Below are 25,000 nucleotides of genomic sequence, written 5' to 3'. Positions count from 1 at the left end.
AGGGCAGTTTTACCAGCTTAAAGTCAGCACAGATATCCCTCCCCTTTGACTCATCCTGCTGACCGGCTATCATCCAATCGCCTCCGCTCGTTCCTGTCGTCCATGATGGCCTCCTTCTGCTTGAGCCTGGCCAGCGGCCTCGGCCTACCCCCGGCCCGGCGAGGAGGAGTCGGTCACATCCGGCGGCGCTGCCCGGTTTGAGAATCCCTTGGCATGGCACTGCGGCGGGGCGAATGCCAAGTCGGAGGGCGCGCTGCTCCGAGCGCTTCCAGCGAGACAAGAATGTTTCCAGCACGATGAACAGGGAGGACATCAGCACAATTCAAAATCCCCAGCCGTAATCCAGGGCTGTGATTGGCGAGCAGGGTATCCCATCTGATGCCCCGTAGCGGGGCTGGGGCAGGGCAGCCAGATGAGCTGATACCCGTGCCCCTCTGGCCCAGCCGCGGCCCACATGCGGGGGGAGCGCAGCCTGGCGGGGCAGGAAGAGACCAAACACTTGACATCATTATTGGAGAGTGATCAACGGGAGGGCGAGGCTGCCCGGCCCGGCCCAGAGGAGGATAAATACGAGGGGGACGAGTCCAGGGCCACACAGCCTCTCCGCACCAGGACCACCTGCTCCACACAGAACCGCACAGAACCACAGAGCACCGGACAGCACTCAGCATGGACGTGACCATCCAGCACCCCTGGTTCAGACGCCCCTTCTTCCCCAGCTACTTCCCCGGCCGCATCTACGACCAGTTCTTCGGAGAGCACATTCCCGACGGAGACATGTTCTCCCCCTTCTTCTCCATGTTCTTCAACCGCCCCTTCTACATGCGCAACTGGATGGACAGCGGTTTCTCTGAGGTAGGCAATAGCAACCTCAAACATCGCAAAAATGTTTTACTGTTATTTCCCAACTATTCGCTGCGGCTTATGCATTGATTTTGCAAAATGTCTAGAGCTATGAGGTTAATACACCGGGGAAGTTAATATGGTATTAATATGGTTATGTTTCTTTCAAATTGCACAAGACACTGTCCTGTGGGCTGTGGCTTATACACAATGTGGCTAATACACAACATATGTACTCATAACACATATATTTGCTTACTCACATTACTTTTAGGCACTAAACTTTATTAAACAAACAGCTCCATCATAAATGGCTTGTTTCAATCAATGAAATGTATTCTGGTATCATGTTAAATTGATACTTAAAGTCAAGCTTTCAAATATACTCTGAAAACTTCCATCAAGTTGTATCCACCAAGTTCCATCAAGTACTGTAAGTAAGTTAATGCTCTATACACATGCTGGGAAGAGTGTATTATCAGCAGTCGTTTGTAAATCATGTCCAGCCTGACTACTGAGGCCTGCCCTGCACTGCTGACTGAGTGATGGCTGACTTGTCTTGTGTCCACACACACAGATGCGTTCAGATAAAGATCGCTTTATGATCAACCTGGACGTGAAGCACTTCTCCCCCGAGGAGCTGACGGTGAAGGTGAACGACGACTACGTGGAGGTGCACGGCAGGCATGAGGAACGACAGGTACGCCCACGAGGTCTGGGCTTCTCGTCCTCCGAGGTACACACGGGTACACACACCATCAGCTCACACACACACACACACACACACACATACACACACACATTATTAACACATCTTCAATTCTATTTCTGAATCTGATAGAAACACTTGTCTGATACTCCACTGCAATGTAGTCTCCTACTCCCTCATTTTTCCTCTTTCCTTTCTTTAGCTCATCCACTTTGCTTGATTTTTCTTTCTCTCTATTGTATTCTCTTTCTTTTCTGTTGCTTTCTTTCTATTTTGCTCCCTCTCTTCTGTTCTCTTCCTCAGTGAAAAAAAAAACAAAAACCTCTGATTATCCCAACATTTAATACCTTTTGCAGATGACTACTGACTCCTTTAAATGCAGAACACTTTTCCATCATGATCAAAATGACCATTAGACATATGTTCATCAACAATATCTGTAACGCTATGCATGTGTTGTCATTTCTATGGGTGCCTCTCATGTAAAGTTTATACGTCCTCCCTCGCTCCTCGGGCCTCGATCCTCACTGATCTACATAAAGAATGATGGGGCGGCAACAACGATAGTCTGTCCCTTCGTCTCTTTCTTTATGTAGATCAGTGAGGATCGAGGCCCGAGGAGCGAGGGAGGACCGATAAACTTTACATGAGAGGCACCCAATGAGAATATCATTCATGTGGACATCATTTGTGTGAGATTGAGTGTCTGCTGGCCTGTGTGAGTTGTGACCCTTTGTGGCCCTTTCTGTCAGCAGGACGAGCATGGCTACGTGTCCAGAGAGTTCTTCCGCAAGTACAAGATTCCAGCGGGCGTTGATCCCGGAGCGTTCACCTCCTGCCTGTCCTCCGACGGGGTTCTCAGCATCTCCGCCCCCCGGAGCCTGACGGACGTTCCAGAGCGGAACATCCCCATCACCTGTGAGGAGAAGGCCCCAGCGCAGAAGTAGTCTCCCCCCCCTCCAGAGCTGCCTGTCCGTCGCGGCAACGTCTGCGCTCTTACTTCCCACCCACACGTTGCTCAGCGTTCAGTGGATACAGCCTAGAGAGCCATGCCTTTAACCACAAAGCCTTTACGTCAGTAACAGTCACATCTAAAAAAAAAAAAAGATCTATAAGCGTCTATAACGATAAAGTCTACAACTGTCTACTTTTTCTATATTTCTGTCCAACAGTACCACCCTGTGTGCACCTGAGTCAGCAGAACTAGAGCACACCGTGCTGTGTGTGCTAAGGTGTCATCAGCAGTGAATCACAGAGGCAAAATGCACAGCATGGGTGCAGAGAGAGAGAAAGAAAGAGAGAGAGAAAGAGGAGGTTTGCCTTCGGGGTGGGGGGGGGGGGGGGGTGGGAGTGAAGAATGTGGGGAGGGGGGGCGGGGAGGGGGACTGGCAGGACTCAAAAGCCTGGCGCTGCCACCGCCACCAGGGCATCTGTGTGATGTGGGTCGCCTCAAGTGACTGCTAAGGTATATGAAGGGAACCACAGTGGAAGATGTGTCACTGTCATGATCTGATGTGAGAGAGTATTACAGAGAGGGAGTAAAGAGGGGTGCATGCATGGAGTTTCACCTGTGGGCTCCGGTTGTATGGTTAACTGGCCTCAATCTGCCATGTCTGTGTGGATCTAACTGTGCTCTCCTTTTTGTAGCTGCTTGGACTTTGCTTGAAACTGATTGATGGTTTGTGAATAAAGTCAATTAAATCAAGCTTTGGAGAAGTCTGGTTTATTGCTGGTATGGTTCCAAAATTGAACCTGAGAATTATTCTACATGAGAATTATTCAACATTCATAAGTCATGACAAATTGATGAAAACACTGATCTAGTGTTTAACAGCTCTTATTTTTATATTAGGCTAAGTGATGGTAGCCTTAGTCTACTCTTGGAATTTGTTAATAACATAGGCCTACATCAGACCACAAAATAAAGTGACTATAACATCAATAGCACAACGGATGCAATACACCAAGAAAACTGAGAGTCCGAGTCACCATTTCTCCCCCCTTTATGAATAACCAGCTCAATCAACACCTTAGCGCTTTCCTCCAACACGGGGTGCATTCATTTTCATTGGCTTAGCGATCTTCTGTTTAGGAGCTGCCTTCGCGGGAGCCTTTGCACCTGATGCAGCTGACGGCTTCTTCGTAGCCTGCTTGGCTTTCTTTGCCTCCTTTGCGGCCCTTATCGCCTGCTCTCTCTGCGCCTTCCGGACTTCGGGCTTCTGATTCCTCTTCGCCATGATATCGGCCAAGGAGGCACCGGTGATGGCCCTCTGGAACTTGACAGCCCGGCGACTGCGTTTCTTAGCCACATCTTCAGATTGGCCCTTCTTGTGCTTCCGCCTGTACAGAACGGTCCAGTTGATCTGCCTGGGGTTCCTCTTGGCCAGGAAAGCTGATTCGCACTTGGCGTTCAGGAACTGGAAGACCTTTCCGTCAATCCTGGCATATCGTCGGCCATGGCCGGGATAAATCTTGTAACCACTGAAGCTACAGAGTTCGACTTTCATCGTGGCAGCGAAAAATCAGTCAGGAAAGAGGGAAAGGATTATGGGTAGTCCAAAGCAGTACCACGTGTTTCCGTTGTCACAGAGGTAAGCGGAAGTGATTGGCTTAGATGGATAATCAGTTAGCTTACTTCTTCCTCTAATCATTTATGGTCAGCAATTCAACGAAACACGTTTTTGTCACAGTTTCAGTGAAATTTTAGCGTAAGTATCGCAAGCAGAAGGTGCTCATTTTATTACAGAGTCGTGTGTAATACAGCCAAATCTACGTCGCGTAGCCTAGCCAGCCAGTTGGCTCCAAGAGAATCACTGCAGCTAGCCCCTTTCATAACATAGCATAGCAACGTTACGAAGAGATTAGAAGTATTATTTTTGCCAATCTTGAGTGTCTTAAGACATTGGTAGCTAGCTAACTAGCAATACATATAAACATTATGTTGGAGTGTTTTAATGACAAACGTATAACTTTGCTCTAGCTTAGAACATTTCTGGTGACATTAGCATGTGAGTGATGATGTAGCCACGTAGTAACTTAACTCTTACCGTTTTGATTTGGCCTGTCTGTGTCACGTATTGTTTGTTTTGGTATTTGAAAATGAGTGTCTCGTAGTCTAATATAAGGTCGAGCTATGTTCCTTGAGAGGTAAAGATGCAGAGGCAGGCCTGGGAAGCAATAAGACGCACCAACACCCAGTTTTATAATATCATACTTTATTAAAGGAATCACTCCATTTACATAATTCAAAATAATTGGCCTTTGCGTGTTTCAAACTCAAGGCTTGACATGTGAGTGTATCAAAAGAAAGAGAAACAGTTGATCACGGAAACAGTCATGCATTTTACATTCAATGATCTTTGAAAATGATGCATTCTGTAAGGAGAACTGTCAAAAGAAAGATGCCATGTCCTAAGACGACACACAATTCGGATTGTTTTAGGCTATGCTGTGAAAATGCTCGAGTGACTTCCATGTCCTTATTTTTAGGTGCCATCATGGCAGGCGCGTCCCTTGGCAAAAAGTTGCTCAGAAACGTCATCCGCCACACAGACATACACAACAAGGTTTGCACATTGATGAAATCTGTAACTGGATGCTGTTGTTGTAACTTATGGCCACCTCAAAGTTTCAATGCCCCTGTTCGCCACCTGTCACCTGCCTTCTCTGACAGCCTTCCTCCTCTCCTAACACACCTACCACACCTTCTAACATCCACTTCCCTGTATTTCCTCCTCTACCTCCTCCCTCTTCTACCACTTTCTCTTTCGACTTCAGTTTGAGTCGTTCTTTAAAACTTCTGCACTCTCATCCTCTAGTAACAGTATTGATTGATGTAGTACTAATTGCTACCTAAGGTCTCCTCTGCATTCTGGCTTGAACGTTTTTTTCCTCATTTCTGTAAGTCGCTGTGGATAAAGGAACATATGTAAATGTAACAGATTCAGGAGGAGTCGGAGATGTGGAAGCTGAGGGGCCGAGAGAAGCACGTACCGCCATCTGACCACTCCAGCCGCAAACCGCCCTCCACTGCCAGGTGAAGTCACACCTGCACATCTCACTTTAGAGTTAGAGCTGCACCTACGGGCAGGTGTACGAGAGCTAGCGCTGCTACAGCTCACCTGCTGATAGGTGCACGAGAGCCAGAGGTGCAGCTCACCTACAGACAGGTGCAATTGGAGGATTGAGCAATAAAGAGCTGTTGGTTGTGTGATTGTGTTTTAGGGGCTACATGCACTGCGACCGCGATGAGGACGACTCGTCGCCGTCGCGTGACAGAGGAGGGGTCCGAGATCGCCTGTCCGAGAGACACGAGAGGGGGAGACCACTCTCTGACCGAGACGAGCGGGAGGCGCGGTACTGGACACGAAAGCTCTATGAGTTTGAGGCCAACGATCCAGACAGGTGTGTGTGTGTGTGTGTGTATGCATGCGTGTGAGCTTATTTGTTTTTATTCTGGAGGTCCACAAATGCTGCTGATCAAGTCTCATCTAGTGTCGCACAGTATATTGATAGTGCAAAAGTACCACTGAACTAGCATTTCTGATCAGTCTGTCTCTTTAAGTGCAACTCAGCCTAAAAAATAATTTGGTGTTGTGCCAACAAGTTTGGTTTTGTGACAACTAGTCTTGTCATTAGCCTACAATGACATAGCCTAACCAATTGTGTGAGGCGTGTAGAGATTATGTATGTGAGGTGTGCTCATTCTTTTGCCTAAACTAAGTGTGTGTTTTGATGCAGGTGGGGCCACAGTGGTTTTAAGGAACTCTACCCTGAGGAGTTTAAATCAGATGGGTAGGTCCAACGCTCACATGATGGTGTCATCTAATCATTGCATTGAGGATATTAAATTTGCTGATTTGTTGGAAATGTGTGCGCTCATCCGTACATCCTCTTGTTTCCTCTTTCTCTTCCTCCTGCTCTGTCTATCTGTTCATCCTCTTATTCCTCTTTCTCTCCCTCCTGCTCTGTCTATCTGTTCATCCTCTTATTCCTCTTTCTCTCCCTCCTGCTGTCTATCTGTTCATCCTCCCATTCTTCTTCATCTCCCTCCTGCTCTGTCTCTATCTGTTCATCCTCCATTCCTCTTTCTCTCCCTCCTGCTCTGTCTATCTGTTCATCCTCTTATTCCTCTTTCTCTCCCTCCTGCTCTGTCTATCTGTTCATCCTCCATTCCTCTTTCTCTGTCTCTATCTGTTCATCCTCCCATTCTTCTTCATCTCCCTCCTGCTTTGTCTCTATCTGTTCATCCTCCATTCCTCTTTCTCTCCCTCCTGCTCTGTCTATCTGTTCATCCTCTTATTCCTCTTTCTCTCCCTCCTGCTCTGTCTATCTGTTCATCCTCCATTCCTCTTTCTCTGTCTCTATCTGTTCATCCTCCCATTCTTCTTCATCTCCCTCCTGCTTTGTCTCTATCTGTTCATCCTCCATTCCTCTTTCTCTCCCTCCTGCTCTGTCTATCTGTTCATCCTCTTATTCCTCTTTCTCTCCCTCCTGCTCTGTCTATCTGTTCATCCTCCATTCCTCTTTCTCTGTCTCTATCTGTTCATCCTCCCATTCTTCTTCATCTCCCTCCTGCTTTGTCTCTATCTGTTCATCCTCTTATTCCTCTCTCTCTCCCTTCTGTTCTCCCCTCCTGTCCTGGCTCTTGCCCACGTCTCCATGTTCCGCAGCAGGGGCGAGAGCAGCGGCGGCGACGACAACGTCCGGCACAAGAAGAAGAAGTGCAAGAGCAGCCGCGAGGCCGACCACAGGAAGCACTCCAGCAAGTCCTCCAAGAAGAAGAAGAGGAAAAAGGAGAAGAAGAAGCAGCGGAGGGCGGAGACGTCGGACTCGGACTCCGGGGACTCGGACGGGGAGGCGCGCAGGAAGAGGAGGAGGAGAGAGGAGGAGAAGAGGAAGGTGCGCCGGAAAGAGAGGAGAGAGGACGAGAGCAGCTCGGAGGAGAGCGAGAGCGAGGGAGAGGGGGAGCGGGAGAGGGAGAGACGCGGAGGCGGAGGCGGAGGCGGACGCAGGAAGAGGCACAGACACAGACGCAACTCGGACTCCCACCAGGAGCGGCCCAGCAAGAAGAGAAAGAACTGGAAGGCTGCGGACGGGGAGAAGACGGACGAGAGCTCCGACGACTGAGACTGTTTCTCTCTCGCGCACACACACACACACACACACACGCACACACGCACACATACACACACACACACACACACACACACACACACACACACGCACACACACTCCTGTGTCCTTACTCAGAGGCATAGTTTAATGTGTGGTGTGTAACACCTGATGACTTCAGCAGCTGTGTCATCAAGGCTTGTTTCATCCTCAGGGACGGACACACACACACACACACACACACACACACACACACACACACATACAGACCCACACAATATCTCTCTCCCTCTCATCACTCCCTGTTCTGACACATGTGGACCTGAACAAAGCAGTTGTATTTTTAAAGATTTTTTTAGTTTTTTGTGTCAAGGTTTTTTTTGTAAGTTATTTTTGGTGCTTGTGATAAATCATGAACAATCTGGAAGAACACCTAAAGGAGTCTACCTCAGCAGTCCAGAGTGGGGAGGATTTGCTTGGGACATTCAGACTACAGTCTATTAGTGAAAATAGGACATTTTAAGCCTCCCTACAGTTTCAAGTGAAAACGGGCATCAACATCATGTATCAGCCTGGTGTGACCGCCTACAAATGAAAGTCAAATAAATCACAGCATATTTTTACAGCTATTTTTAAAGCATTTTAAGGTGTTGTGTCTCTGAGTGTTATCTTTTTTTCTAACCCTAAAGGAATTCATCATCACATATTAAATTAAGATAAAAATGACTTCATCGCCATCAGGGTCGTGAAGTGGGAACTGCAGATAACTGTTGAGGGATTCACCACACACACACACACTAACGTTCATCTGGAATACTGGATTTAGAAGTGCAGTTTGGACCAACTTTGGTCTCCTGACGTAACTAACAGGGATGCAAAAACCTTTTTAGTTGACAAACGTAGGTTTCTCACACCTTGTGTGAGCAGCAAACAACTGCAGCAAAAGATTCAAGCCTCCAGCGATCATTCCCTCTGTCCGTTATATGTACTTCAGGAGAGTGTCCAGAAGGTGGCAGTGTTGTTCTGCGCAGAAGTGCGCTCAAACGGCACACACACACATCGTGTGTGAGCAGTAGTCAAGAGGAGTCTAATCTGTGCTCTGGTCCACAGGGGACTGGGAGATAAGCGGACTTCGAGTCTGGAGATCTGACATCTGCTGACCCTCTGGAGTTCACATCCACTTCCAGTGGGCGGCAGTTTGATGACCAGCCTCTCTGGTGTCTAAAATCAATCACGATATGGTCTCTCCTCAAGGTCAAGGATGGTTTCTTTTTTTTACTCCAGCAGAGAATATGCTATCCATCCCGGGTGAATATGACTGACCTGTCCTGATTTATGACACACACACACACACACACACACTGCAGATGGGATGGGGGTAGAGACTTGTTGTAGTGGAGGCCTGACGGTAGACGGCGCATTTGCACTGTGAAAATTTCCCAGGGTGCATCAGGCAGGTATGATGTCATCCAGCACTGAGCCCTGATGTCCGTTACGATGGGCCATGCCTCAGTGGAGGATGACCACAGCCCCAGAGTTAGGCGAGGCCCTGTGCTGTGACATAACAGAGCCGGTGTATGACCACTCGTGCCCACCCTGGTGAGGGGACGCTGTGTGTGTGTGTGTGTGTGTGTGTGTGTGTGTGTGTGTGTGTGTGTGTGTGTGTGTGTGTGTGTGTGTGTGTGTGTGTGTGTGTGTGTGTGTGTGTGTGTGTGTGTGTGTGTGTGTGTGTGTGTGTGTGTGTGTGTGTGTGTGTGTGTGTGTGTGTGTGTGTGTGTGTGTGTGTGTGTGTGTGTGTGTGTGTGTGTGTGTGTGTGTGTGTGTATGTGTGTGTGTGTGTGTGTGTGTGTTACGTGTCACTCTTTGTGTTGACAGGCTTTCACACTGATCTGAACTAAACAGAGGTTGCTTGTGACGAACAGAACATTGTGTATCTGTGTGTGTGTTAATGAAGTGCCTGGCGCACACAGACACACACACACACACACACACACACAGTGTGTGTCCAAGTCGCTGTGCCTGTGAATGATTAAACGGTCCCATGCTGCAGAGGCCCTGGCTGAAATGAGATTAAATATGGCTAGAGTGTCCTCTCCTCTCTCTCTTATGGGAAGCCGTACGGTGCAATAACATTGGAATAATGGAAATACACACTGAATGTACTTACACACACTGAAACATTGACACATTATACACTGTGCACTTTTACCACATTGAAAATGCTTGAACACACTGAATCTGTTTGCACCACACTGAAATCACTCGCCCTACACACTGGGTTTACTTGCACACGCACTGAAACTGCTTGCACCACACACTGAAACATTGACACATTATACACTGTGCACTTTTACCACACTGAAAAACGCTAAAACACACCGGAACTGAAACGCCAACACACGGAAGTTTCCGTCATACACACTGAATCTGCTGGCACCACACTGAAATCACTCGCCCAACACACTGGGTTTACTTGCACGCGTACTGAAAAACTGCTTGCACTACACACTGAAACATTGACTCATTATACACTGTGCACTTTTACCACACTGAAAAACGCTAAAACACACCGGAAGTGCCCTTTTACCACACTGAAACTGCTAAAACACACTGAAACTGAAACGCCAACACACTGGGTTTACTTGCACACGTACTGAAAAACTGCTTGCACTACACACTGAAACATTGACTCATTATACACTGTGCACTTTTACCACACTGAAAAACGCTAAAACACACCGGAAGTGCCCTTTTACCACACTGAAACTGCTAAAACACACTGAAACTGAAACGCCAACACACTGGGTTTACTTGCACACGTACTGAAAAACTGCTTGCACTACACACTGAAACATTGACTCATTATACACTGTGCACTTTTACCACACTGAAAAACGCTAAAACACACCGGAAGTGCCCTTTTACCACACTGAAACTGCTAAAACACACTGAAACTGAAACGCCAACACACTGGGTTTACTTGCACACGTACTGAAAAACTGCTTGCACTACACACTGAAACATTGGCACATTATACACTGTGCACTTTTACCACACTGAAAAACGCTAAAACACACCGGAACTGAAACGCCAACACACGGAAGTGCCCTTTTACCACACTGAAAATGCTAAAACACACTGAAACTGAAACGCCAACACACGGAAGTTTCCGTCATACACATTGAGTCTGCTGGCACCACAATGAAATCACTCGCCCAACCCACTGCGTTTACTTGCACACACTGAAACATTGACACATTGAAAAAACACAAATATTTTATTGATTAAATGTGTTAATACAGAGTGTTTTCAGTGCGACTGGAAGTTAAGTATAGTAGCCTAACAGGAAGTTATATTATCCGATCAGCAGCCATCGATTTAGTCCCCATCTGCAGAGACAAAATGTGGAAATGTGTATGGTTTGTGGTGTCCATGTCCTGTTTTGTTCACGCAAACCCAGAGGATATTGTGGATATATTTGTCGGTACCTTGCACTGTCTTGAGGCCATTCAGGCCGACCCGACTGCAATGCTCCATGAAGAGTTAGCCGCACATACATCAACGGTACGGACCATCGCCGTCGCTGTCCGGAGTAATGGTGGCGAGGAAGCCAGAGAGTGTTTGCTCACTCTAGAGCTCTTATGCCAACACCTTGACGCCATCCTGCTTGAAGTTGAAGGCCGGGGAAGTTCTGGTGGCCCAGCCACTGCACCCACTGTAGCAACAGGGATGCCTGGTCGACCACGGTACGATCTGACCTCAGCTCAGATCAGTTTGTGTCTGGACTTAGGCTATAACTGGCAAGGCATTGCGTCTCTTTTCGGCATAAATCGTGCCACCCTATTCCGTCACCGAGAAAGATTAGGCATTTCACCCATAGAGTACTCGGACACATCTCCGGAGGGTTTGAGGTCTGCCATTCAGCTAATACTAAGAGACACGCCCAACGCTGGGGAAACTTATGTGCGGGGCAGTCTGCTCGGGATGGGGCTCCGCATCCAACGCTGGAGAGTGAGGGAGGCCTTGCAGTTCTTGGATCCTGTGGGAAGATGTGTGCGCCACAGACGGACAATTCGCCGTAGGATTTATACCGTGAGAGCACCGAATGAGCTATGGTATGTAGTGGGCTACAAATTAACTATGGTATGTAGGCTAGTAGTAAATCGCATAGAAAATCCAGACCCCGATTATCATTCAGGCGGTGTGGCTACGAATATTGTTACAGCCCAATGTTGAGGGGCGGCAGCACCAACATAATTTATTTCGATAATCTCACTACATTCCAAAGCCACGCCCTAAAACAGACACAGGCCAATCGTGGTTTAGCAACCCGTAACTAGGCAAGCTAAGGGCATTTAAACGTGGATGAGTGATGCCCCCAAACACGTAGAAACAACCCACGGTAGAATCACGGTGAAATAACATGTTGAACTATGTAAACATATAGTTTGAGCACGTATTTTTCTAATAACACTTCCCTTGTATCGTTCCTTTCTCATATTGTTTACAGGCACATTGATGGTAATCATAAACTGATCAGCTGGCGTATGGTTTTCCATGGATGTGTTGATGGTTACAGCCGCACCATCATATACTTGGAGTGCTTAACCAACAACCGGGGATCCAGCGTTCTCGGACTATTCCAGGAGGGGGTACGCAACTTTGGGTTGCCATCGAGGGTTAGGTGTGATCGTGGAACCGAGAACATGGAGGTTGCGCGGTTTATGCTTCGAATGCGAGGATCTCACAGGAGGAGCGTAATCGTGGGTCGCAGTGTTCACAATCAACGCATAGAGAGGCTGTGGGGAGAGTTAAACCGAGTTGTGTCGTACTTTTATGCTGATCTGTTTAGATTTATGGAAACGCAGAACATACTGGACTCACTATCAGAACTACACCTGTTTGCACTACACTATGTGTTCCTACCACGTATTCAGAGGTCCGTAAGACAGTTCCGGAGTCAGTGGAATAACCACGGCCTGTCTACAGAGAACAGCAGGACACCACTGCAGTTGTGGTTCAGGGGTGTCATATCAAACATGGGACAAGATGTCACCGGTGTCAACAGCGTGCTGGAACCTCTAGATGAGACACCCAATGATGTAACAGCAAGGCCTACAGATTTGGAAGGCATTTCAGTGCCTGACAACATTTTTGAGGTTAACCACCCTACCGTGATGCAGATCCGCCAGTTTATTAATCCTCTTAGTGAAGATGGGAACTTTGGGATAAACCTTTTCATTACATTAGTCAATTTTTTACAAATGACACACACTAATGACTAGATTATGGCTCTCTTGGCTGTCCCTATACTTCTTAGTAGCCTACATATGCTACGTGCAAGTTCATGAGGAGCCAATTCCAAAAGTGTTTATTACCTTATCAGTTAGCATATCTCTTTGCAATTGCTCATCATTGGTTCCTATTTGTTGGTTTGCAAACAGATCCTCATGCAGTGTAAAAAAACAGTTACTATGGGGTGTTACTACAGGGTGTGCTCCTTAGGGAAAGGTAATGACAGGTTTGCCTTAAAGCCTGTAAGTGTTAATGTCTTAGTGTTCAGGCTATATGTACTATAAAAATGTTTACAACCATTTCTAACCATTTGTTTTTATTTCATAAATTGCCATGTATAAAAAAAAAAACACATGTTAACATATGCTTCAATGCATAGGCTACAGCTGCAAATATTTTAAAAGTATATGACAAATTGCAGTATTAGGCCATTTCAAGAAGAAGATTTCAACATTTTTTCCCAAACCGTTTACCTTTTTTAAAAAAATAAAATAAGATAAAAAAAAAATGGTCAAACTTACACACAACGAGGCATGTTTTTCTAAACATGTAGCATAAAATAAGATTATGCAAACAACATGTAGCATAAAATATGCTAGATAACACCAAGCACCATTGTTTTCCATCAACCAGAAGCAAAGAGGATGGATATTTTGTTGTTGCTGCAGATAACTGTACGAATTTGTTTTATGGTTGCATCTCTTTGTCTAGCACCTCTCCCATGATCCTACGGCTGAACTGGAAAGATCTGGAACGTTAACAGGGAGAAGACCATTGGTCTCACTGCTAGAAAAAGATGTTGTGCCAAGCTGTCATCCCACCTCGATAAGGAACCCCCTTGAGCGCTTTGGTTTACCAACGCACGTGCACACACATACTCGCTCTCTCTCTCCCAACACACACACACACACACACACACACACACACACACACACACACACACACACACACACACACACACACACACACACACACACACACACACACACACACACACACACACACACACACACACACACACACACACACACACACACACACACACACACACACACACACACACACACACACACACACACACACACACACACACACACACTACGCCATCCCAAAGCCTTGTGTATTTCTTATGCCAAAGTCCATAGCCTCCCGAAAGGAAGCGTAGGAGGAATGAATTGGTAACCGAAGACAGTTTACGCACGTATTCGCAATGGGATATTTCCCCCCTGAATGTAAAAATTCGACTGAGGGCCGTGGGGAAAAACCAATAGGGGGGACTTCATTTGACCCGGTTGCAAATTGGAGAATATCTTGCAATGTAGTGCTCTCCCCTGATTCTGGAGAGAAAAGAATGTGCAGTATTAGTACTAGAACGATTGATAGTCATCATACCAGCACTCAGATGAAACTACACACTGTTTCTATATCATATGTCTCAATGTAATAACGAAGTAACAACTCCCCCTCCCGCCCCCATTCTAAATCCATCTTGAGCCAACACAAAGCCTACCTTCTGAATCTTGCAGATAATCCCTCCAAAATGCCACGATGTGGGATTCTGTGGCCATATGATTGCTTCCAGGTGGTCCTGACCATTTTATGTCAAACATTACGTCCATCATTTCACTTGTCAAGTGGATTTTGCTGTGGCATAGGACTTCACGAAAAGACTCAGGATTCATTTGTAGCTTTTGAAGTACCCCAAGTGTCTTGAGGCCTTCTCTGAACCTGTAAAAACAGAAATATAGTATCTTACTGCATTATCAGTTCATAATATGTTTTCTTATGTTATGCTGCCCGCAATATCATTCAGCATGACCGGTTTGGTGGTGGGTCAGCAGTGGTCTGGGGAGGCATACCCTTGGAGGGTATGGAACAGGGCATGAGCCACCCTCATGAAGTCTGTTTCTGACAGTGTGGTCTGAGACATTCACACCAGTGATCTGCTGGAGGTCACAGCAATCTTTCTGGCAATGGAAAGCATTGGTGTGCCATTCTGGAGTTGGAGTACCTGTTACCTGTAGGCTCCAGATACTGGTTTATGCTACCAGTAGTAACACTGACCCAAACCAAATGCAAAGCTAGTGAAAAACCAGTCAAGAAAGATAAAGATGCCACCACCTGTAAAGCCATTACTGTTTTGGGGTTGTCTCTGGCCCTGTAGTACACCTGTAGTAATGTTGACATCAAAGCAGGTGAACCTGATTCACAACCACCTTGGTTACATAACTGTCCAGATCAATAGACCTCTGAAGTTCGCCTACAAAAAGGATCCAAAGCTGCTATCTTTGCCCATATAAGGAGATCCGGGAGTTAATTGAAGCTAACTGCCTATGGCAAGTTGCATTGTAAGTTAGCTCTGGGGTAGCAAAGATCAAATTGTGCCGTCTTCACCTACACAGTATCCACTAGACGGTAGTGGACAAAACTGTGTAGCGAAAAACGTCTGCATTTCCAATGTCATCATCCCCGTGAGAGTTTAACAGGTGCGATAATTGAAAATCCCCATGTTATTTTCCCATAGAAAAAATCTCAAGATACCAGATCTCCTTATTTGGGCAAAGCTTTTTTGTAGGCGAACTTCAGAGGTCTTTATCCCACAAGTGTGACTGACTTGATGCTATACTCTGATGAACCAGTGTTCCCTTTTTGAGCAGTGTGTGGAGATCTTCATACGGGTGCGATGGATGATCAAACAAAAGGTCATCTATCCCTTTAAAGATGCTGAAAAATAACACAAGATCTGTACAGCTTGTATAGTCCATTCAAATAAATACCTTTCAAAAGGTCCCTGGACACGCTGTATTACTTGGAAATGCAAAATGTCCTCAACCAGTTGAATTTTATCCATCACCGATTCAACCCTGTGCAAGCATCCTGCATTTGCCAAATAGTCAGCTAGCGGCTCAATGGCACTCCTTAGTTCGTCCAGCGTTGTTGACTCTTGAATCTTCAACAATGGCAAAAGAAAGTGGTTAAAATAAGAGTTCTTCTGTAAGAGCAGTGTACAATGGCTCCTTGTTTTAATGGAGTTATGCATATACAGTTAAGAAAGAAGCCTTCCTAGAGTGTTACATAAGCTTTGTCTTATGATGAGAAAGCGGTGTTTTGATTAGACATACTGTATCTCACAAAAGTGAGTATACCTCTCACATCAACAAAACATTTTGTTCAAACCTGTTCAATTTTGCTGCGCAGGTCATAGTCTACCACATCATCCAACTTTGGCTTGCATTGTTCGGGGCCCTCAATGATGGCCTCAAATAAGATTTGGGACAGGAAGCGGGGTGGTGGACCTCCATGGACAAGGCAGACAGAAATGGCACGGCCGGCCAAGAAATACTGGTCCTCTCGGACAGCTACATGAAAAAGAATATGAGCGGTTAGTTATTAATCTTAAACTATTTACAGTAAAACAGTTACATGTATACCATATAGGTATGACAAACCTGTGCAATCCAGGGCAAGATTAAGGTGTCCATCCACCCCTTCAAACACTCTGGACCTGGCCAAGGACTCAATTAACAGCCGCAGGAATTCCCGCCTTGGCCCGCCCAGGTCCACGGCTTCCTCATTCATCCCCCGGTCATCCGAGAAACGGACACATATGCAGTTGTTGGGGTTATAGGTGACCCTCCGAAATCCACGGAAGGCACCATCAAGTACACTGCTCCTGTTTATGCTGAATCGGCAGGGACGTGAATAGTCGATTTTCGACGCAAGCTCTTCCAAGATATCCCGGAGCGGGATATTAGTCTTGGCGTGTCTATAAATAACAACACAGAGTTATTTCTTGTTTTCATATTCAATTCACACTACAATGTAGCTTGAGCTAATTTTCCACAGACTGGTTTATGTAGTGGCCCAGTAGAAGCCTATTCAGTTCTTTGACGTAGTGATGCACGGGTCAAGGATTTTCAACACCCGCACCAGCTCTACCAATCATGACAGCCAAACTACTCAAAATGACACACCCAGTCCTACTCAACCCGCTACAACAGAGAACAGATGCGTAGCAGGCTATTATTTTCGTTACACAAGTTACTGACAGGAGGCTATATGGGCGGAGATCCTGCAGTTTCTGACATGCGTCCTGTGTCCGTGTGAGACAAAACAGGTCAGAGACAAGGAAAACATTTTATCTTCACACAAAAAACAAACCGATAAACTGATGCCCAGCCCGCCCACAACCCATACTTTTCTCCTAAAAAAAACCAACAACTCACATGGCCAGACCTACAGTATTACAAAAACAAAGTAAAACAGGTAGAACACACTTACTTCTGATCTTCAATGCTGGCAGCAATCGCTGCACAAAGATCCTCATCCTCGTCTTCATCGCCTGACAAGACACTAATGAGGTCGATGTATGCCCCATAATTATTGCGGCCTTGAACGCCAGAAGGACCAGGGCGTTCATCCGGGCCCTGAACGCCAGAAGGACCAGGGCGTTCATCCGGGCCCTGAACGCCAGAAGGACCAGGGCGTTCATCCGGGCCCTGAACGCCAGAGGGACCAGGGTTCTGACCATGGTCTTCAAAGAAGCTTTGGTCACCAGAGTGCTCTACTTCCTCCTCACTCTCCTCATTGTCACTGAGAAAAGACTTTAAAAAAAAGACAAAGAATCTAAGACAAAACACTTTGTTAATGGAGAAATCCAGAGTGAATCAATGGCCCTGTTGTTCAACAAGTTGTGTTGGTAGGAAAATTTGTATAATGTATTGTTTTGTTATAATTTGTCTATTGATAGAATTTGAAATTTATTTTGCTATTGTCCTTAAATTTAGCCATACCATGCTTTAGTTATTATTATTATATATAATTAACTGAGTGACTTATTTGATTGCTATTCTCATTTCACTGTTTTATTTCTCATTAGGTTAGTGCTTAAAATTATTGTTTTACTGATAATATTACTATTCTCCCTAGTTTGTAATTGTTCACTGTTAATTTAATTTGTATTGTTATTTATTTGTATGTCGCTTTGGACAAAGGCGTCTGCTAAATAACCATAGCCATAGCCATAGCCATAGCCATAGCCATAGCCATAGGAAAAAGAATGAGAAATGTTGATACATAGACAGAATAGTGAACCGCCAACTAACGCTAAGTGAAATAGGCAAGGTAACATACTTTCAGTTTAATTTCGCTATGCCCAATTCAAATAACATTAGTTATAAGTTTGTTGTTCAGTCTATGTTTCAACTTGCTTTCTGGTTCTTTTTTCTACAAATAGAGTTAAGTGAGCCAGGAACAACAGGGCACATCATTGAACTCCCCCTTTAAAAGGGCCATTCCATGGCAAACTCAGGGTACCCCCAGGATTGTCAAACCTAAATGTAAGACTTTTTATTACCTATATCGCACCCATTCGGGTAGAATAAATAAGCTTAACATTAAACATGAGATTAAATCTCAAATAATTACTATAGTGTTTGAACATTCATGACAACATGCCTCTGAAAGGCTGAGTCCAAGGCGCAAATGGCCTAACCCTTATCCTTAACCAACAATCAAAACCAACAACAACAACAAACTCACCTCAAGACACTCTGATGGCCTTACATACACACAAGCTCTATTGAATATCTTGTGTATGAGGGCCGCATCAAGTTGTTGGCCTCGGCAGAGGGAGGGAACAACCAATTGGTTGCCACAAGGCATGAGCAACTGCAAACTGAAAGAAGAAAAGACTTGTAAGGCTTGTGAACAAGTGATGAGTCAACCACAAAAGATATTAAGGATATTACACATGCAGTTCGTAAGGGATGGCGGCCGACGAGGTGTGCTGTTATACAGAATTAATGAACGAGGCGGCAGCAAATAACAACGGCCAGAGCCGCCACCTCTTCAGTTGCTCTACTAGCCTCCTTTCTTTTCCACCGTGGTAATTGCTAGTAACAGAATTCAGTATTCCAATTCTCCAGGCGATAAGAGGACAACATGAAGCAGGCTGAAATTAAATTCAGCCAATCCATTACAATTTTGTTCAAAGGCACAATGGTGGCAGCCAGGATTCAAACCCACCCAGGATTAACCCAGCGTTTCTCAAACTGTCGGGCGCGCCCCACTACTGGGTCATGAAGACATACAGTACCAGGTGGTATGACCTTCCTTTATTGATAATTACGGCCATGCACCTCCGTCTCACAATACACACACAAACAAGCTAATCTAGACTTTTATCATTGATCAGATTAAAAAGTTTGAGAACCACTGCCTTAACCCCTATGCTACCACCACCATTCATATACTATAAACAGTTTCATATTTCATCTAGAGTATAGCTTTGGATTTCACCTACACAACATTGTCCGGGAGTTTAGCGTGGAAAGCCTCAGCAATCTTTCGTAGAACTGTGGCTTCGTCCCACGATTTGTCAAACTCGAACATGTTTAGCACATATCCGTTTTGGTGCAATTCTTGCTTCCTCCCCTGCCTCATCACAGTTTTAATGGATGGAGAGGGGAGAAGGATGACATCTTTGTGATACGATTTGTGAATCGACTGTTTTGCCCTGAAATGCAATGGGGAAAAAAAGAGCAAACATACATTAGTTCACTGCTGGCATGGGTGTATCCTCTCTCACATCCTCTTCTGCTTCCACTAACTCATCTAAAGTATCCCTTTCAGTCTCTGCCTCGTCCTCTGACCTGCCCTCTTTCGATGGCTGAGCCTTCCATCTTTTTGAATAAAGAAACAGTTCATCCTCTTAAGACTTCAGCTACTATTCAAACAAACACTTAAAATTATATTGTTCTTAAACAACAAGTAGGAAAACTGTAGTAACCAATGAGAGATTGAAATGAATTAAGTTATTACCTGATGACACCTACACCTCGTTAACCACCTCCGCTATGCATTCACCGAATACTTGTCCCTATCCTGGTGCACAGTGCCTTTGTGTTTAAAAAAAAAAACAATAGTGCCAGTGCCCAAGAAAAGCTCTGTGACTTGTCTGAATGACTACCGGCCCATCGCCCTAACATCTGTAGTGATGAAGTGCCTGGAGAGACTGGTTGCAGCCTACATCAACACACACGTCCCTGGTTTCCTGGATCAACTTCAATTTCCATACAAGCATAACAGGTCCGTGGATGATGCCATCTCCATCGCCTTGCACACTGCTCTAGCTCACCTGGACAATAATAACACTGTCATGCTGTTCATTGACTACAGCTCTGCCTTCAACACTGTTGTACCATCAAAACTGGTGTTAAAGCTCGAGACCTAAGGTCTGAGCAGCCCCATATGCAATTGGGTGCTGGACTTCCTGACCAACAGGCCCCAGTTAGTTAAAATAGGCAACAGGACATCATCCACACTGACCCTCAACACCGAAGTACCACAAGGCTGTTGCCTCAGTCATCTGCTATACACATAATGCTGTGCTTAATTGTCACGAAATACCGTGAATATTTCAATAGAACGTCATTATTCCGAATAAGGTGTTTACATGTCTAAAATGCACCTAAATAACCAGAATATCACCGGAATACTCCACCTATTTTATTTCGGTTATGCTTATTCTGAAAATGACCTTATTCCGGTTAAGGCAATCGGAAAAGGATGTTTACATGGGAGTATCTTATTCTGAATATGTCAGATCTTTGATCCGAACCTTCCACTCTAGTCTGACCAGCCAGCTAGCGCTGCATGAACGATACAGCATCTTCCTTGCACTCCAACCTAAACCACCCACGGAAGGAATGGTTAACGTGCTAGCGGAGTTTAGAGCTAGCCACATTAATCTCAGTCTGCATAAACGTGACAGAATTTAAAAGTGTCCTGAATTTCTATACTGACTTATATAAGACAATGTTAATTACAGTGAAAATGTTAGTTATAGCGCTGGTGTTAAAACATCCATGCTATTTGTTTTATTGACTTGGTGCAGTGTAGCCTAACTATCTTCGTGTCAGTTGACGCTAGCCTGGGCTAGGCATGGAAATTAACATAGCCTAGAGAAACGTGTAGGCTAGCTAACAATATATTCAGACTAAAGGATGTTTTCTTACCTTTTTTTGGTCTTGGAATTCCAGGAAGAAAACCTCCTCGCCTGGAATCTAGGCGCTGTGGCAGTGTTGTGTTGCTGTGTTTGAGGTCTGAAGAGTTGTGAGACGCTAGCGTCTACATTGGTATTAACATTGGTTTCTACAGACTGGGCAATAGTGCCAGTCAATGACGGGGAACTTAAAAGCCCTCTTAAAATGCTCAATGCTGCATCCATGGGGCTGGATGCGCCGTTCCTCGCTGACTCCGCCATCATTAATGAAATGGAAATCAGCGGAAGCAAATAGAAATCGCGCCAAAAAGGGGTGGAAATAGAAAAAAGAAACAAATCGCGCCAGTTGTTTCTTTTTTTTTTTTTCTATATCCACCCATTTTTAGGCGCGATTTCTTTGCCCTACGCTGATTGGAAGATCTGACTATTTTCTATTTTCGAAACAACCAGATAAAAATTAAACGATTAAAACCTCTTTATTTAATTTCATAGTAGGCCTATCACTTTTTGTTAATTTCTGCATTTCATAATCAGTCCAGAACTTCAACTTTCTCTCCCCCTTTGAGTGATTTCAGTGTAGGCTAGTTTCAGTGCATGTGTTCAAGAATTTTCAGTGTGGTACAAGTGCACAGTGTATAAAGTGTGTCAATGTTTCAGCGTGTGCAAGTAAACCCAGTGTGTTGGGCGAGTGATTTCAGTGTGGTGCCAGCAGATTCAGTGTGTATGACGGAAACTTCCGTGTGTTGGCGTTTCAGTTCCGGTGTGTTTTAGCGTTTTTCAGTGTGGTAAAAGTGCACAGTGTATAATGTGCCAATGTTTCAGTGTGTAGTGCAAGCAGTTTTTCAGTGCGTGTGCAAGTAAACCCAGTGTGTTGGCGTTTCAGTTTCAGTGTGTTTTAGCATTTTCAGTGTGGTAAAAGAGCACTTCCGGTGTGTTTTTAGCGTTTTTCAGTGTGGTAAAAGTGCACAGTGTATAATGAGTCAACGTTTCAGTGTGTGGTGCAAGCAGTTTCAGTGCGTGTGCAAGTAAACCCAGTGTGTTGGGCGAGTGATTTCAGTGTGGTGCAAACAGATTCAGTGTGTATGGCAGAAAATCCAGTGTGTTCAAGCATTTTCAGTGTGGTAAAAGTGCACAGTGTATAATGTGTCAATGTTTCAGTGTAATGTGTCAATGTTTCAGTGTGTGTAAGTACATTCAGTGTGTATTTCCATTATTCCAATGTTATTGCACCGTACGGCTTCCCATACTCTCTCTCTCACACACACACACACACACTCACACACACACGCAGCATGGCCACAGTGTCCTCTCCTCAGCCGGTCCAGCTGAGTGGAGGTGAATGTGTTGTGCTGTCTCCTTCTCGCACACATACACACACCCACACACACACACACACACACACACACACACACACACACACACACACACACACAGAAGCATCAGTGCATCAGGGCCTCGGCACGAAGGGGACAGCCTGTACTCACACACACCCTTTTGTCTGGAAGGCAGCCGCGCATGAACACACACACACACACACACACACACACACACACACACACACACACACACACACAGAAAGAACGCTTTGGGCCCAGCAGGCAGGGCTACCACTGAATATCACCATAACAACCCAGCACAACACTGGGGAGGGCACTGTTGCCTCACAGATGATTCACCTGGAACAGGACCCCCCCCCCCCCCATCCCCATCCCCATCCCCATCCCCAACACACACACACCTTTGGCAGTGGTTACTGGCCTATATCTTTTCTCTCTCTCTCTCTCTCTCTCTCTCTCTCTCTCTCTCTCTCTCTCTCTCTCTCTCTCTCTCTCTCTCTCTCTCTCTCTCTCTCTCACCTCCTTTTTTTCTTTCCCAGTCTGTCTCTCACAGCTGGTTAGCAGCGTTCATCATGAGCCTCAGCAGGCTCACGCAAACCTCACTTCCTGCAATGCAAACCTCACTTCCTCACGCAAACCTGACGCAAACCTCACCTCTGCAGAGAGCCGATGCTGTGTCCTCCGCTCGGACCATCCATGACGACCGCTACCATCACCAGACACTCCTTGGGGCATCTCAGCGAAAACACACATGCACACACACACTAACACACACAGACATGAACACACACAAGCACACACATAGTCACACTCATACGCACCAATGTATGCACACACACACAAACAAAAAAAAAGCTCAGCTTCAGGTGTGTGAGTGTGTGTGTGTGTGTGTGTGTGTGTGTGTGTGTGTGCGTACGTTGGTGCGTATGAGTGTGACTGTGTGTGTGCTTGTGTGTGTTCATGCCTGTGTGTGTGTGTGTGTGTGTGTGTGTGTGTGTGTGTGTGTATGTGTGTGTGTTAGTGGATCAGCTGATAGTGTCAGCAGGAATAGATCCATGTGGTGCTGTCCAAGTCAGCTGTTTTCCAGGATGCCTGTTAACTTGGTGCTCTGTGCCCTCTTCTCTGTCTGTCTCTCTTCTTCTCATTTCTATTCTCAACCTGCATCGCTCTCCTTCACACCATCCATTTCTCTCTTTTCCTCCCTGCCCCCTCTCCCTCCCTCCCTCTCTCTCTCCCGCTCTCCCTCCATCCCTCTCTCTCTCTCTCTCTCTCTGTGACTCACCCTCTCTGATTCATTCTCTCAGTAAAGTTAGTCTGTGTGACGATCAGACTCCTAGTGTGTATTCATGTGTGTGTGTGTGTGTGTTTGTGTGTGTGTGTTTTGTAGAGTCGGAGGAGAGGAGCAGAGCGCTCACGTCGCTAGTGAGCCGTGACACACCGCTTGACGTCAGTGTGTGTCGCGCCACCGTTGTTTACCTCCATTATCCTGCCCATCAGGAGCCGTTGAGGTGCACCAGCCACCCGACCCGGCTGGCCGAGCAGCGCCACCCACCTGCTTTCATCTGCCAGGTGCCTGCACACACACACAGCCTCTTTAGATCGCACAGCACCTGGGCAGAGGTGCTGCACACACACACACACACACACACACACACACACACATGCACGCCGGTTAGAAACACCGTAGCACACACATTGGTTGGAAACACTGCACCACACACACACGAACACACACAAACACACACACACACATACACGCACACACACGCCGGTTAGAAACACCGTAGCACACACATTGGTTGGAAACACTGCACCACACACACACAAACACACACACGCACACACACACACACACACACGCTGGTTAGAAACACCGTAGCACACATATTGGTAAGAAAGACTGCACCACACAATACACACACACGCTGGTTAGACACACAGTAGCACACATATTGGTTAGAAAGACTGCACCACACACCTACACACACACACACACGCTGGTTAGACACACAGTAGCACACATATTGGTTAGAAAGACTGCACCACACACACATACACACATACACACACACACCACGCTGGTTAGAAACACTGCATCACACACATGCACGAGCATGCACGAGTGAGAAATGCTGCACCGCACACATACACACTGAGGGTGTCGGCTAGGACCACCCAGACAGAGGTGCTGCACACACACCTCCACACACACACACACACACACACACACACACACACACACACACACACACACACACACACACACACACACACACACGCGCACACACACACACACACACACACACACACACACACACACACACGCACACACCCAGGGGCAGGCAGACAAAAAGAGAGAGAGAGAGAGAGAGAGAGAGAGAGAGAGAGAGAGAGAGAGAAAGAGAGACTGACAGACTGACAGACAGAGACACAAAAGAGAGAAGCCCCAGCCAGAATGTGTCTCCTCCGAGTGAGGTGATACTATGATGCCGCGCAGCAGGAGCCGCTAGCAGAGGCTAGCTGGGACCGCAGGAGCGTCGCATACATACGCACACCGGAGGAGAAACGTCTCTATTCTCGCACATGATTTATTTATAAAGGCCTGTCAAAGGATCTGCTCACTGATATGAATATGGACACACACTACAGAGGAAGCTTTTTGTTGACCCCGGTTTGTTTTTTCAAAGCCATTTGTGC

The 25,000-nt window shown here is 46.1% G+C and overlaps 3 protein-coding genes across 5 annotated transcripts; 2 read left to right on the top strand and 1 right to left on the bottom strand.

Annotated features, from left to right (window-relative positions):
• Positions 1–584: 584 nt before the first annotated feature.
• Positions 585–2,862, top strand: cryaba (crystallin, alpha B, a). The gene is made up of 3 exons (XM_062520947.1): positions 585–855; positions 1,421–1,543; positions 2,308–2,862. Exons 1-3 carry the CDS (start codon positions 670–672, stop codon positions 2,497–2,499), a joined length of 501 nt encoding a protein of 166 aa, XP_062376931.1. The 5' UTR covers positions 585–669; the 3' UTR covers positions 2,500–2,862.
• A 397-nt stretch (positions 2,863–3,259) lies between these two features.
• Positions 3,260–4,105, bottom strand: LOC134065856 (large ribosomal subunit protein eL24-like). The gene has a single exon (XM_062520948.1). It carries the CDS (start codon positions 4,057–4,059, stop codon positions 3,583–3,585), a length of 477 nt encoding a protein of 158 aa, XP_062376932.1. The 5' UTR covers positions 4,060–4,105; the 3' UTR covers positions 3,260–3,582.
• A 36-nt stretch (positions 4,106–4,141) lies between these two features.
• nkapd1 (NKAP domain containing 1) lies at positions 4,142–8,295 on the top strand. Of its 3 annotated transcripts, none has more exons than XM_062520945.1 (6): positions 4,142–4,260; positions 5,042–5,118; positions 5,494–5,588; positions 5,777–5,956; positions 6,293–6,346; positions 7,228–8,295. In XM_062520945.1, exons 2-6 carry the CDS (start codon positions 5,050–5,052, stop codon positions 7,679–7,681), a joined length of 852 nt encoding a protein of 283 aa, XP_062376929.1. In that variant the 5' UTR covers positions 4,142–4,260; positions 5,042–5,049; the 3' UTR covers positions 7,682–8,295. The 3 variants fall into 3 exon arrangements, with proteins under 3 accessions (XP_062376929.1, XP_062376928.1, XP_062376930.1); XM_062520944.1 differs by having other exon boundaries at positions 7,225–8,295; XM_062520946.1 differs by lacking the exon at positions 5,042–5,118 and having other exon boundaries at positions 4,149–4,260; positions 7,225–8,295.
• The last annotated feature ends 16,705 nt before the right edge of the window (positions 8,296–25,000 follow it).

The sequence above is a fragment of the Sardina pilchardus genome, chromosome 19 (genome assembly GCF_963854185.1).
Source record: "Sardina pilchardus chromosome 19, fSarPil1.1, whole genome shotgun sequence".
Taxonomy (NCBI): domain Eukaryota; kingdom Metazoa; phylum Chordata; class Actinopteri; order Clupeiformes; family Clupeidae; genus Sardina; species Sardina pilchardus.
This window is presented reverse-complemented; position numbering and strand designations above follow the sequence as displayed.